Source organism: Saimiri boliviensis, chromosome 6 (assembly GCF_048565385.1).
Source record: "Saimiri boliviensis isolate mSaiBol1 chromosome 6, mSaiBol1.pri, whole genome shotgun sequence".
NCBI lineage: Eukaryota > Metazoa > Chordata > Mammalia > Primates > Cebidae > Saimiri > Saimiri boliviensis.
Genome location: NC_133454.1, coordinates 120,028,158 through 120,042,782, shown reverse-complemented (window position 1 = coordinate 120,042,782; position 14,625 = coordinate 120,028,158). Strand labels below are relative to the sequence as shown.

The following is a 14,625-nucleotide window of genomic DNA, read 5'->3' as shown; positions in this document are numbered from 1 at the left end:
TGTTTTCTGGATTGTAATCCTTCGTCAAGAATGGCTTGCAGTTGTCTTCTCACTTTGTGCCCTGAATCTTGTGATTTCTTATTGCGAGGTGCTCATTTTATTTGTACCTTTATCTGTCAGAATTCTCTGAGGCTTTGGCTGAAATCACATTCTTTCAGACAGGACCTGCATTTGTTTCTTCCTGAAGCCTGGGAATCACTTTAATTATCACCTCACCTGGGATCACTTTAAATTAAATTTAGCCCTTGAGGTTTTTTCCCAGGTTGAACCTGAGGGGTTCTCCTTTCTCCTCTCCCCTCCCGTCTGAGGATTTTACTGCACACACCAGAGAAGAGGGAATTACACATTTCATTCTCAGGGTGATTTGTTTTTTTCCAATACATCCAGTCCCAAGATAAAAATAGGCATGATTCCTTGCTGCCGGCTCTGTGCCAGGGGCTTATTTCTCCTTCACTCTTACACTTAGGACTGGGCCTTCCGGAGCCCCAGTTTAAAGGAGGCCTGCATCTGGTCACCTTTGCGGGCTCTGGGCTTGATCTCATCAAAGCAGAAGGTCAGGCTCTCCAGGGTTCTGTAGAACTTCCCAGAATAGAAGCTGAGTTTAACTTCCCAGAGTTTTTGCTTTTTATTTTTATTTTTTGGCCTATTTGCATGCCTCCCCCAAACCCCCTGCTGCCCACGTTAGTTCAACAGTAATGTAAGCAGATTTTTAAATATTTATAATCAGGCAGTTTAGTTGTTTACTTCAGGTTGAATGGAATATCTAGTGTTCCTATAGCTGGAAAAGAAGTGGTAGTTTTCCATGAAATGCTCTCACATAAGTGTCCAGACAAGGAGTTGAATTTTACTTCAGCTGAACAGGTGGTGGAGTATGCTGTCTCCTTTATTAAAAACCAAGCACCATGAAGTGAATTTACTCTCAATGTACAATGTAAGTATATGGGAGCTGGTGGGGGCCCAGAGAATGGAAAGGCAGGGGATTCCCTTAGCTCTTGTATAGAGCCACAGCCTCTGCCCGTCACCTCCCCAGAAGGGCAGGAAGAGAGAAAACCTGATGGCCATGAGCAGCTCTGCTTCCTGCCACAGGTCAGCAAAAGTTATTACTGTCCCCATCAGCTCTGATGAATTGTTCTCAAGGCCCAGCAGGGGCCTGCTCACATCAGGAGGTGGAAAAAGGGAGGAAAAAAGCTTTACATTGGGCAAAATATAGACTAGATAGTTACCTAGGAAAGCCAAAGCTCAGATTGCTTTCCCCTCGCAATCTAAGAGAGAAACCTAGTGCTGCAATGAACTTCATTGTTCATTTAGTTTGTACATTTGTTTCAGTTACCAGACTCCTTTGACATAGAATTGTTGACAGCATAGACACACAGTTTATCAGTTGCCAAAATCATGCACCTATATACACGAGGAAGGAGGAGAACAATTGCCTTGTTCCCGAAGTATCACAGTAAAGCACATGGACTCTGATGATTATATAGCATAGGGGAAAGTCTTTGCCATACTCAGAGTTACAAATGAGAGGGAAAACTTCGTTGTTACATAATCCTTTCAAAGGTGAAAGCACCTCGCAGAGAAAAATCAGTGGCCAATTAGATGGCAAGTTTGTAAAATGAGGATGCGGACCCCTTGATTTGTGAAAGCTTTTCACAGATGAGAGTGGAGAATAGGTAAAACACAGGAAGGGTAACTTACGCAATACAAGTGGCTAGAAAGATGCTTGGCTTCTAATCAAAAAGAGGCCCTTCAAAACAGTCATGCCGTTTGCCTTACGCTGCTCAGATAGGTATAGATGTAGCGTGTTACTGGCCTGTGGTGGCAAGGCTGCATGGTGGGGCTGCATGGGGAGACGCTCGGACAGTCCTAGAGCCCCACAGTCATAAGAGGTACGGTCCTGACCCCGCAGTGCTAAGACTCTTGAGAAAATATACCGAGAACTACGTACTTGTGTTCAACGCTTGTCTTCCTTAACCCACATGGTCCCCATCAACAGATCAAATGTCATAATTCAACCACAGTTTAGAGAAGACATCTGTTTGAAATGATAGGAACTGACACAAGACACCTACCCTTTTGTTAAAGAGAAAATTCAGTTACACAGTGTTATTTCAATTGGTACCTCTGGAAGTTTGAAATCCTTACACGAGTTTGTATGATGGAGGGAGGGGAAGGAGGAAGAGGTGATGCTGGAAGGAACCAGAACCCAGGCCACTAAGAGTAAGTCAGCCTGGCTCCTCCAACCAGCCAAGCTAAGAATCCTCACATATGTCACACTGACGCTGCAGAATATATCCTATGTCCCCCTGTACAGGCCAGGAAGCTGGGCAGGGCAAGACTGGCCATTGCTGGCCATAGATGGGAAGACAGGCCCAGAGAGGGGAAGCCACTTAGTTTCCATGGCAGGCGTTTAGGCCTTACCCCTCTTATGTTCTCCCTCTAGAAAAGCCAAAGACAGCAGTTTCCTCCAGCCCCCCTTCACATTGGCACAGGAACTTGTGCATACAAAACCAAACCAAACATTGACAACAAAAACAAGGTAAGCATTAGGCTTGGGCAAGAGGAAATGAAGTTCTAGTTAGTAGTTAATAGCACCCAGTTACTGTTGGCTGTTACGTACTATTCTAAGCATTCTTATCTATTAACTCATTTTATCCAATACGTCTATGGGAATAGACTTTAACCTCATTTTACAGATGAGAAATCTGAGGCCCAGGGAAGTTCAGTAACTCACTGAATGTCACACAGCTAGTAAGAAGCCAGCTCTGGAGTCCACATGCTTGGCCAGTATTCTGAAGGCAGGAAAGGCTGAGTAGCCCAGAGCCGGGGCAGTAGTGGGTACACGGCGTGTCGAGGCCACGGGCCTGACTGAAGCACCTTTGCTCCCCTTCTAAAGCTCTCTAAGCTCATGCTCTGCGGCCCAGAAAGGTGTCTGAAAGCAAGTTCAGCCTTCCCTACCAGATACTTCTCCCTGTCCCCTGGAGGCTGAACCCTAGTGCCTTGCCCATCCCTCCACCAGAGGATCCACATGTCTGTCTGGAAAGGGCTTTGCTGCCAAGTCAGAGATGAAGGTCCATGCTACATAGGGGAAAACCGGGCTCAGCGGCATAGCACCGGCACGGACCTGTATGGTGGCCATGCCCACGGTGGCAGGCAGGTCAGGACCAGCAGGCTCCCATTCTTTGGGTGCCAACCCTCCCTGCATGGACTAGTCTTGGGAGGCCACGGGAGGGGATAGGAGGCTATGGTGATAAATGCAGCCTTTCGCTGTAGGCTGGCAGCTCAGGGGGTCTGCAAAGTGCTCCTTCAACTCAGCCTTAGAGCTCTGCTTGTCCTCGGTGCACAACTGCTCAGGGTGCTTTGAGGGTGCCCTCGTCAGAACTCCTGTGTCTGGGGAGGTGACAAGATTTTGCAAGCCATTCATTCCTGCCAGGGGCCCAGTTCCCAGCTGTTGCTGTTCTGACTGCCAAGGTCTTACCCTCCAGTATCTGTCCTGTTTGCTCTGCCTGAAGTGCCACCATTCCTTGCAGAGAGGCTGAGTCTCCGGAGATGAGCCTTGGGGACGTTGGCCTCTGCGGGGTGTGGCATATGTGAAGTATTTGTAATTGGCCTCACAGTTCTGGAAGGACAGAGCGGACTTGGAGGAAGTTTCTCACATGCGAAGCAGTTCTGCTCTAGTTGTCACGAATAACTTCTCCACAACTGCTTTCAGTAGGTTTGAAAAGATTGTTTATTGAGCCAGTTCACTGTTGCTTTCCCAGAGCTTCTGGCTCAGGCCCACAAAGACACCAAACCCAAGGACCAAGAAAACCGCTGGCAGTGAAAGGACCACCCACAGGAGAGGCCTCAGGCTAAGAGAGAAGGAAAAGGTAGGGCTGGGTGAGGCCCCTCCAGCACTCTCCTCCACCCCAGACCTTTGTATCACACTGGGCAGAGCTGAAGCTGCCTTTCAGCAGATAAGGTGGACTGTGTCTTCACTTAGTTCCCCACTGACTGCAGTTACACCATCTCTTGCCCTCAGCTATGACTGGAGCATCCCATTTTGTCAGCACAGTCTTGGGGGTGTGGGAGCTGTAAGGCCTGAGGGGCCCACCCAGAAGCCCTCATACCTGTGGGCTCCTGCCCTTAAGAATCCTCAAAGCCCACTGGCCCCGGAGAGCTCACCATGTCCTGGGGCCTGGCAGTGTCATTACGGTGACCTGAGGATTGTCCCTGTCCTGCCCGGGGGAAGAATGAAGTCTTGGGCTGGTCTCCGGCCCCTGTGACCTCAAAGCCAAACATAGGCCTGAAGACGAATGAAAGAACAAATCCACTCACACCCAGACTCACATGCCGTCCCAGGGCGGCACGCGGTGGAGCAAGTCTTCAGCCCTGAGGTGTGGCGGGCAGAGGTGCTGCACAAGAAGTACACCTGGTGGGAGGAGAACATCAGAGCGGCTGGCTCAGCACCACTGCGCAGGAAGCAGAGGCAGGGACGTGGGATTCCCTAGCTGGGCCCCTGGCTGCTGGCCAGGCAGGGGAAATCTGAGCATGCAGACCGAGACCATGACTGCGCCCATGCTGAGGGGGTGCAGAGCTGAGTGTGTTCCTTCCCAATTCGAAATCCACACCTTCCTTCCTCCCCAAGGTCCGAGTCTGCAGGTGGGGCCACCACCTTTGTGGAACCCCAGCCCTTGGCGGGCTTGCTCCACCAATGCTGCCTCTGGCTGCACAGCCCCTGGGTGGGCTGGATTGCTCCCTTCCACCTGCCGTACTGAGGGAGACAGCAAGTTGCAGGGGGTGGGGCTTGACCAGGCAGCAGGGGAATAGATGTTTGCCCTCCCTTTGTGACCCCTGGAGACCGGTGGCTGGGGGCAGAGGGGAGGGCGGATTACCACTGCTTCCGGATACACCAGGGCAGGGGCAGTGCCCTATGGGAGCAGAGGCAGGAGGAGCTGACCCGACCCAGCACCCAGGAGGCCTCACCCTTGGGTGCCCCTCATCCAGGCAGGTCAGCATCTCTCAGATCAGGAGGCAGCACTCAGCAGAGATGAGAACGAAGCCACCCTAACTGCTTACCAGTGAAATCAGTCTACATGTGACATAATAACAGTGATTTAAGCACCCAGAGATTTGTGTATGTGATGTGAAAGATACATTGTTCAACAGGACAGGAGTTACAGGGCATCTGTTGCCTTGGGGGGCCATCTGTGTATTACATAGAAAACCTAAATATACCTTAAGTTTATCGACTTTTACCTTCTGGAGAAGTTGCTGAGTTAAAGAAAATTCAAAGCAGAATTACGTGGAAGACATTATCATTTCTGGAATCAGAAGTGAGGTGAGGCTACCCTAGAACGCCACGACCAGAGTTCAGATTTGGGGCTGATTGCAGCGCAGGCAGCATTTTCCTTCCTCCTGGTGGCATTTATGGGTTACCTGTTTCTGATGCAAAGCCAGCTGCTTTCCATGACACCTGGTAGAAGTCAAGCCCCATCCCTGGAACTTTGTTCACATAAGCTCACAAGGTGCCAGAGGGGTTGGTGACCAGCTCCCCCCCACCTAACATGGGGCCAGTATGCGGCAGCCAGGGCTTCTTACCGGTGCTCAGAGGGCTCTCTGAGAGCCCGAGTCCAGGAGGGCAAAGGTGGCAACAGTGAATTGCTGGTAGTGAGACTGGAAAGGTGTGGTCCTGTCCAAGGCTACCATTTGGGTTCTGTAGCTGTCACCCTCGAAAGGGCATCTGAGAAGAAGAGAAGTCAGAGTGGCTGTTTATAGGAGGCAGAACAGGTCGGGGGAGCTTGAGGACACTAACCCATCTGACAGGATGGGCCACTGGGGCTGCTGGAAGGGGTTGGCACCGGGAGCACCCCAGCACTGGTGCAGCAGCAGGACCAGCTTGGGGTCTGTCCTCTGAAGAAGCTGGACTTCCACGTGGACTGGTTCTCGGAGCAGCCTCACAATGGGACAGTCATCCTCCCCATAGTAGGAGCTGAAGGTCTCATCTGCAGGGAGAGCGACTCATGAGCCAGGGTGGGCTGTGCGTCAGAGATCGGGGCCTGAAGAGCGCAGGCATAGCATAGCATTCCCTTGGCGATCCGCAGCTCAAGCTGCAGGGGGCCAGGCTGGGTCACAGGGGCAGGCAACGGGGGTGGGAAGATGGATGCCTGAATGGGCAGGAAGTCACTGGCGTTGAAGACACAGCACACATGAAGCCTGCAGTGCATGAGGGTGGGGGAGAAACACAGAATCAGAGCATCCTGTTCACGTTAGAAACTAGGTATCAACTCTGGATACAACAAACGGTCCTGTCCAGCAAGGCAGAGGGATGCTACGTAAGCAACACTCAGCATTTCCAAGGTGGGCTCAGGAAACTCGCCCTGCTTCATCCTGTCTCCCTGGGAGGGTTCAAGCCTGTTATGCCAGGCCCTGCAACTCGTGGGAGAATATGGCAGGATGGAGATGGGTCCCTGGGGGGCTGGCACCTTGTTGGGTCTGCCCTGGCTACCCATAGCTGCCTACTGTGCCATTCCAGGCTCCTGGAGCCTGCAGGTGGGTCTAGGCACTCTACCTCCCGGCAGACCTGGGTTGGAGTCTCCTTAGCATTTACAGGCTTTGGGACCATAAGCAAGTCTTTTTAACCTAAAACTCAGTGTCCTTATTTGTAAAATGGCCATGACTGCCTCCCTCTGAGGGCTCTGAGACAATGAGATCCAAGATAATGTCATCTTCATTGTCCATGTAGTTGCAGCTGGTCTGCCACAGCCTAAAGGCCACAGTGTCTAGCATCTTCCTCACTAGCTAAGGGCCTGGTGGCTGCTCTTCCACACTCTGCTGGGGCCCACACCCTCCTAGTACCACAGAGGCCTGGCACCAAGGAGATGCTAAGTAGGTATAAGTGGCTTGCCCCTGTTCCGGAGGCCTTGTTCTGGAGGAGCCCTCTGGCCTAGTCCTGTCGGCTACAGCTATTTTCCCCTGACCCCTGCCTCCCTCCAGGATCCCTAGTCGCTGTGTTGACCTCTGGCTGACTCCCATAGCTCTTACACCGGGAGTCTAGGGCATGACCCAGACTTGTTCCCCACCACTTGGCCATAAGAACTTAGGAATTTTAAAAAATTAAACATTAAAAAAATAAAAATAGAAATGGGATCTCACTGTGTTGCCCAGTCTGGTCTTGAGCTTCTGGCAATTTTCCCACCTAGGCCTCCCAAAGCGCTGGGATCACAGGCGTGAGCTACCACCTCTGTGGTACTTAGAGCTTTAAAGCCAAATACATTTGAACTGTGATGCAGCCCTGCTCCCCAACCCTCATGGCAGGGAGGGAAGGGCGAAGGAGATGCCTGGGCATCCATGCAGGGTCAGGCACAGCGCTTCTCCAAGTCATGGCTAATGCACTGGCCGGGTCCCACAGGGTGAAGCGGCTGAGGTTAGGTGCTTTGCACCTGGCCACACAGGTTCAGGGCCAGGTGTGACAGACACATTCCCTCGGCTCACCCCCACTGGCATCCTGGGCACCTGGCTTGGTTTTTGCCTCTTGAATCAGCAGGTCCAGGAGGCCCCTAACAATGAGGGGTTCCTCCCCCGCCCGGTTCCTCTCCCACCACATCCTCAGACAGCTTCAGCCCCATGTATCTTCAGCTTCATCTGTGGCTTCTTAACCTGACATTAGGAGGGGCAACAGCCATAACCTCAGCCTCTTCCTGGGACCTGGAAGGGGACGCTTTCAGTTGCTCTGAGCTTTGTTCTTGGAGAGACCGAGACCGGGCTGTCTCAGAACTCCAGCTCTCTCAGGACTGGCCATGGGCTTCTAGCTGAGCCCTGCAGACCTGGCATGGAAGGTCCCCACTCAACACGTCTGCCCTGAGAAAGGGGAGGCTGGGAAGAGGTGGGCCCGCTGCCTAAGGTCACATAACCAGGTAACAGCAGAACCTGGGCTCAACCCAGATGGCTCCAAATCTGTCCCAAACCTGTCCACCCCTGGACTCTGGACTCCCAGCTGGCACCACCTGCCATGTTCTCTGTCTTCACCCCGCAAACCCTTCCCATTCGTCCCACCTCTGGCCACACCTCCTCAGGCTCTGGCCACGCCTTTCCCAGCCCACTGGACCCAGCACAACCCAGATGGCTCCAAAAACTGTTCTGAGCTCTCCTGTGCCACAACACCCCAGCCCCCAGCCATGCCTGTTGGATGAGGGCCGCCCTCACTGGACGGTGCTGTCCGGTGTGATGGAACCCTGTGGCCCCTTTTGGATGTGAATGCTGGCCACCAGCCGGTTCTCATAGACGAGCTGGTCGCCAGCCAACTGTGGGAAGAGACGGCTGGGTGAAGACTTCTTGGGGAACCAGGCCCCAGCCTGTGGTCCCGACCCCTACCTGTACTGTGGTTCCACAGTGGGTGAGAGGGAACTGGAAGACCACGAAAGCATGTGTCCTGTGCCGGGGAGCAGCTGGTGGGGGCGTAGGCCAGGCAGACATTGGCCAGTGTGATCCTCTGTGTCAAGGCTATTTCTTGTGACACCACAAGGATGAAGTAGCCATCTCTGAAGCACTGGACAGTAGCTGGGACAAAGGCAGATGAGGGCCTTGGGATTTGGTATTCACCCAGCACAGAGACAGGATGGCTGGGTGAGAGCCAGGCTTTAAGTGCTGGCCTGGGAGTCTAGACGCTTACTCTCCACTTAGGCCGGTGCTGGCCCCAGCAAACCCTTTACAGACTGTCTCATCCATGAGACAATTGGGTTGAACTATACTCTAAAAGTAACCTCACCATAGAATCTGTCATCCAAACCAGGGTGTTTTAGATCTGAAAGTACAGATGTGTGTAAAGGTAGATCTATTAATAGTTCCCTGGGACAGCTGTTATAAGGCCAGCTGGGACATATGATTGCCCCATCTAAAGGTCTCCTCTGCCATCTGCTCTGGCAGTTGGGCTCTCCAGGAGGAGGATGGGAAGCAGCTTCCAGCAGCTGGAGGAGGTGGCTGTGCTTCCGCCTCAGAATCCAGGGGACCAGGATGGTGCTGGTGTGGGAGGTTGTACCTGTGTTGCCATAGTAACTGGGAATCTCTGTGGTGGTGTCATAGCAGCAGCCAGCCTGCTGACAGGCTTCCTTTGAAGTTCCTCTTATGAGGCAGGGGAGGTGCCCGAGGCCACCTGGCACTGCTCCTGGCTCAGGTGGGTACCTAGGGTTGGGACAGAACGATGAGGCTGAAGGCACACAGTTTGCAAATTGTGGCCCTGGAATTGAATCTTGGGAACCTGCTCCAGAGTTTCTGCCTTTTTCTTTTTTTTTTTTTTGGAGTTTCACTGTTGTTGCCCAGGCTGGAGTACAGTGGCGCAATGTTGGCTCACTGTAACCTCTACCTCCTGGGTTCAAGCCATTCGCCTGCCTCAGCCTCCTGAGTAGTTGGGATTACAGGCATCTGCCACCACGCCTGGCTAATTTTTTTTGTATTTTTAGTGGAGACGGGGTTTCACCATGTTGGCCAGGCTGTTCTCAAACTCCCGACCTTGGGTCCACCTGCCTTGGCCTCCCAAAGTGCTGGGATTATAGGCCTGAGTCACTGCACCAGGCCTGGAGTTTGTGCTCGTAACCAGCACAGTAAGTGTTCTCCCTGAAAAGTGCATATTACTGAAATCTCGAGAGACTGTTTTCTGAGAACCGGGTGTTCCTGGCAATGGTTTTAGTGAGTTTCTGCCTAAAGTTAGGCAGCAAGAAATTGGCAAGACCTCTTCTAGCTTTAGTATACTTGTACATGTTTAAAGCTGTTTTTCCAAATACTACAAAGGAATAGGAGAATCATGGTTTTCTAAAAAAAGAAAAAAGAAAGAAATGGCGTCTTAGAGCCCAGTAAAGGGCTGTTAGGCCACGCTGGGCTCCAGAAGGCCCCAGACAGAGGGTACGGAACGTTCAGATGTCCTGCATACCTACGTAAGCTGATTGGTTCACATCCCAGCGTTCCATGGGGCCCCAGTGGCGTTGAGCCAGGGTTTCGAGGGCAGGTCCAGGTCCAGGGAATGGTAAAGCAAGAGTTGGGTGGGCGGAGCTGTGCCCTGGGTCCAGTGGGCTGGGAAAGGCGTGGCCAGAGCCTGAGGAGGTGTGGCCAGAGGTGGGATGGACGGGAAGGGTTTGTGGGGTGAAGACAGAGAACATGGCAGGTGGTGCCAGCTGGGAGTCCAGAGTCCAGGGGTGGACAGGTTTGGGACAGATTAATGTCTTGTGCTATATCCACATGACCATTGGGCAGCACAGCCTCCATGAATACCCTCAGGTGAAAATGCCCATCCTGCAGGTGAGAGGCCAGAGAGCAGCAAGGCGAGGCCACCTAGCATCCCAGGCAGAGGGTGGCCCCTGAGAGCTAAGATGGCCGTTAGGCAGAGAGCTGGATTCATGGTGGATCCCAGAAAGTCCCTTCCAGGACTTAGTTTCCCTCACCCACCAACTCAACAGATCTTGGGCTCTGGTTCCCTTCTGGCCCATGAGGGGCCTTCTCCAGCCTGACACGATACTAAGACAAGCTTGCTCCTGTGCCAGAGCATGAAGAACCCTACCTTCTCCAGCATGTGGCAGCCTCTGTAATCAGCCGAGAAGACTGCAGCCTCCTGAGGCCTGGAGGTGACCCAGTGGTAGCAGATGGGGCAGTTGTTCACATCAAATCGGTTCCCAAATTCGTCTGCAGTGGGGAAGAGGAGGGGCCAGGTATGCTGAAGGGTACAGGGAGAGGCTGCTGGGATCTCGGAAGCAGTTCCCACTCAGCCGGCAGGAGACCTGGTTCTTGCCTTAGCTTTGCTATTAGCTTGTTGTATGGTCTCGGGCAAGACCCTCCCCTCTCTGCTCTCAGCTTTCACAGCTGTAAGGGGATGGGGGGCGGGTCCTAGGATCTTTCTAGCTAGGGTTCCCTGCTCATAGCACACAGCAGCAGGCAGCCATGAAGATGAGATGGAGAAGGGATACACAGGGTCTCAGGTTCAGGCACTGGGCTGAGTATTTTACATCGCCTTTTTTTTCTGAATTTTTTGAGATGGAGTCTTTTTCTGTTGCCAGGCTGGAGTACTGTGGCGCAATGTTGGCTCATTGCAACCTCTACCTCCCAGGTTCAAGCGATTCTCCTGCCTCAGCCTCCCAGGTTCAAGTGATTCTCCTGCCCCAGCCTCATGAGTTGCTGTGATTACAGGCACCTGTCACCATACCTGGTTAATTTCTTGTATTTTTGGTAGAAATGGGGTTTTACCATGTTGGCCAGCATGGTCTTGATCTCTTGACCTCATGATCCACGTGCCTCACCCTCCCTAAGTGCTGGGATTACAGGCGTGAGCCATCACCTCTTAAGCTTATTTATTCACATCCTGTGGCGGAGGCAGCTGAGGGAAGGAGCATGTGTGAGCTTTCTCAGGTGCACACAATGAGGGACAGAATGAGGTTTCAAATCATGGGTTTTGTAGAAAGACCCGAGCCCATTTGCCAGGTCAACTGGCTGCTGCAGTCACTCAGAGACACCTCCTAGGTGTTCACCCCGCTTGTTGGCCCAGAACAGCCTGGGCTCTCTCTGGGTGTGGGCACGCCCATGCCCTGGTTCCGTGAACACGGCCAGGTTCGTCTTCCCCATCTTGCAGAAGAGGAAGCAGAGGCTCAGAGCGGTCAGGTCAGTGGTCCAAGATCACACCGTTTAGAAGTTGCACATCCAAACCCATGCCAGACCACACCCTCCAGGGTCCTGCTGCTGAAAGTGGCTTTTGGACCTTCAGCCACAGTATCGACTGAATGCGGTTAGAAGGGCAGAGCCTAGGCCAGGCTCAGTGGCTCATACCTATAATCCCAGCACTTTGGGAGGCTGAGGCAGGTAGATCACTTGAGATCAGGAATTCGAGACCAACCTGGCCAATATGGGGAAACCCCGTTTCTACGAAAAATACAAAAAGTAGCTAGGCATGGTGATGCATGCCTGTAATCCCAGCTACTAAAGAGGCTTACGCAGGAGAATTGCTTGAATTGGGTGACGGAGGTTGCAGTGAAAGAAGTCACTCTATCTCAAAAAAAATAAAAAAAAAAATGCAGAGCCTTGGCCCCGTCCCATGCCGACTGAATCATAAAAGGCGGCCCGGTGATTCCCATGTACACTAACGTGGGAGAAGCTGCATTGGGTGACGATTCTCTTCCTTGCCATTTTCTGTGATGAGGGGGTCGGGGGTTGGCCACCCCCAGGCTGGAGGGAGGCCTCTGCTCTTGCTCCTTTTCCAAGGTAAGGGTCACAGCTCCCTTCTGGCGGCAGCCCGTGGCCAGGGAGGCGGGGGCTGGGACTCCCAGCACTCACCCACCACCTCGAAGCAGAGAGCCTGGCCTGGCCTGGGGAACACCAGCGGCTGCACTCCCTTTATCCTAGAGTCATAGCTGTGCCAGAGGCCTGGGAGGCCAGGGTCAGGCTGCAGCTGCCTACCCAGCCCCAAGGTGGTGACCAGCAGTAGCAGGGCCACACGGTAACCCCAGGTCATGGCTGAGGCTCCTCCTGCCATGAGACACCACAGACATCCACAACACGCCTACTCCACCGCCACTAGAGCAGGGCCCAGGCCTCATACAGAGGAGGAGGCAAGTGGGTGCCTCTAAGGGCAAAAGGGCGCCCACCTGGGGGAGCACCCACCTGGCCACCAGGGACTGTGGTGAAACTCCTGCTCCAAAGGCAGAGGGAGGCAGGAATGCACGTGGCCTCTCACCCTGGCTTTCTGTCCCTCAGCTGTGGCTTTGGAAGGGAGGAGGGAGTTTTCTGGGAAACTGAGGCTGCAGGTGGGCTGTGGGGAGGGATCAGGGTGGGAGGTGGCCCTGCAGGCCTCAGACCCTCCACTGTCTCCCTCCCACCCCAGCCTTTCCACATTCCCTCCCTGCCCCAACAAGGAACTATTTTGGAGGAATGGGGTCCTGAGCAGAGGTGGGAGGAGGTGGGGAGGACAGGGATGGTGTGACTCTCTAGGACTCCCTCCTGCCTTGAGGCCTTGGCAGGCACTGCTGGGAGCTCCAGGCTTGGTCATTGCAGTCACGGCTCCTCAGGCAGGGCCTTGGAGGCGGTAGAGCTAGACCACAAGACACGGCCCTCACAGCTGGCAGCAGAATGGGGGCTGCAGGTGAGTAAACAGACCACTAGCACCACCCAGGGCTCTCCCGAGGATTTAGCCGGTCAGTACGACGATGACTATTACTAATAAAAAAATAACAAGAACAGGCCACATGTGGTGGCTTACGCCTGTAATCCCAGCACTTTGGGAGGCCGAGGCGGGTGGATCATGAGGTCAGGAGTTCGAGACCAGCCTGGCCAGCATGGTGAAACCACATCTTTACTAAAAATACAAAAAATTGGCCAGGCATGGTGGCGCGTGCCTGTAGTCCCAGCTACTCGGGAGGCTGAGGCTTGAACCCAGCAGGCGGAGATTGCAGTGAGCTGAGATCACGCCTCGGCAATCCAGCCTGGGTGACAGAGCAAACTCTGTTTCAAAAAAAACCAAACGACTAAATGTAATGTGGCATCTGGATGGGATCACAGAGCAGGAAAAGGCAGTGAAAGCAAAGGAAGTGGACTTTAGTTAACAATAACGTGTCCACATTGGTTTGTTCATTAATTATAATAAATGTATTGTACTTGTGTAAGATCAGTTATGAAGTAAACTAAAACACTAAAAATACAAAAATTAGACGGGTACGGTGGCACACACCTGGAATCCCAGCTACTAAGGAGGCTGAGGCAGGAGAATCACTTGAAACTGGGTGGCAGAGGTTGCAGTGAGCCGAGATCACACCACTGCACTCCAGCCTGGGTGACAGAGTCTCAAAGTGCTGGGATTACAGGCACGAGCCACCACGCCCGGCCTGGACCTGGGGTGTATGGGAACTCTCTGTACTATTATTGCAGTGGTTCTGTAAATCTAGATCAGTTCTAAGACATAAAAGTACCTGGAAACAAGAATGGCCTGCGATCTGCCATGATCACAGCACCAGGCGTTGCTGTGTTAGCTCCTTACATGCTTCCTGACCATCCCCTGCGGGAGGGACTACCACCAGCCCCATGTCACCACTAATTCCTTCGACTTACTAGCCTGGGGCCCAGCAGTGTTTGCGCTCAGCAAACATTAGGAAATGTGGCTATCATAATTAGCAGCAGCTGGGAGGGGAGAGCAAATGCCTTGGTAGCTAAGAGCCCGGTTCTGGTGAAGTTGCAGAGAAAAAGGAATGCGTACCCGCTGCTGGTGAGATTGTAAATTGTGGGAGGCGGTGTGGTGATTCCTTAAAGAACTGAAAACGGAACTATCATGTGACCCAGCAATCACATTACTGGGTCTATATCCAAAGGAATAGAAATTGTTCTATCATAAAGACACGTGTGCATATGTTCAGTGCAGCAAGATTCACAATAGCCAAGACATGGAATCAACTTAAATGCCCATTAATGGTAGACTGGATAAAGAAGATGTGGTACCTATACATCATGGAATACCATGCAGCGATAAAAAGGAATGAGATGATGTCCCTTGCAGGAACATGGATGGAGCTGGAGGCTGTTATCCTTAGCAAACTAACGCAGGAGCAGAAAGCACTACCTCATGTTCTCACTTGTAAATGGGGGCTAAATGATGAGAGCACGTGGGCACACAGAAGGGGACAGCAC

General features: G+C 52.7%; 1 protein-coding gene across 1 annotated transcript; it reads right to left on the bottom strand.

The window, feature by feature from the left end:
• Positions 1 to 462: 462 nt before the first annotated feature.
• Positions 463 to 12,484, bottom strand: ZP1 (zona pellucida glycoprotein 1). Its single transcript, XM_010337791.3, is given in 18 exon segments — positions 463 to 579; positions 2,956 to 3,075; positions 3,224 to 3,387; positions 3,745 to 3,872; positions 4,091 to 4,214; positions 4,327 to 4,408; positions 5,578 to 5,719; positions 5,792 to 5,983; positions 6,067 to 6,192; positions 8,182 to 8,279; positions 8,350 to 8,407; positions 8,409 to 8,535; positions 9,014 to 9,121; positions 9,124 to 9,156; positions 9,902 to 10,188; positions 10,190 to 10,260; positions 10,526 to 10,647; positions 12,286 to 12,484. Coding segments are annotated over 18 exon segments (2,298 nt in total).
• Between the last annotated feature and the right edge of the window lie 2,141 nt (positions 12,485 to 14,625).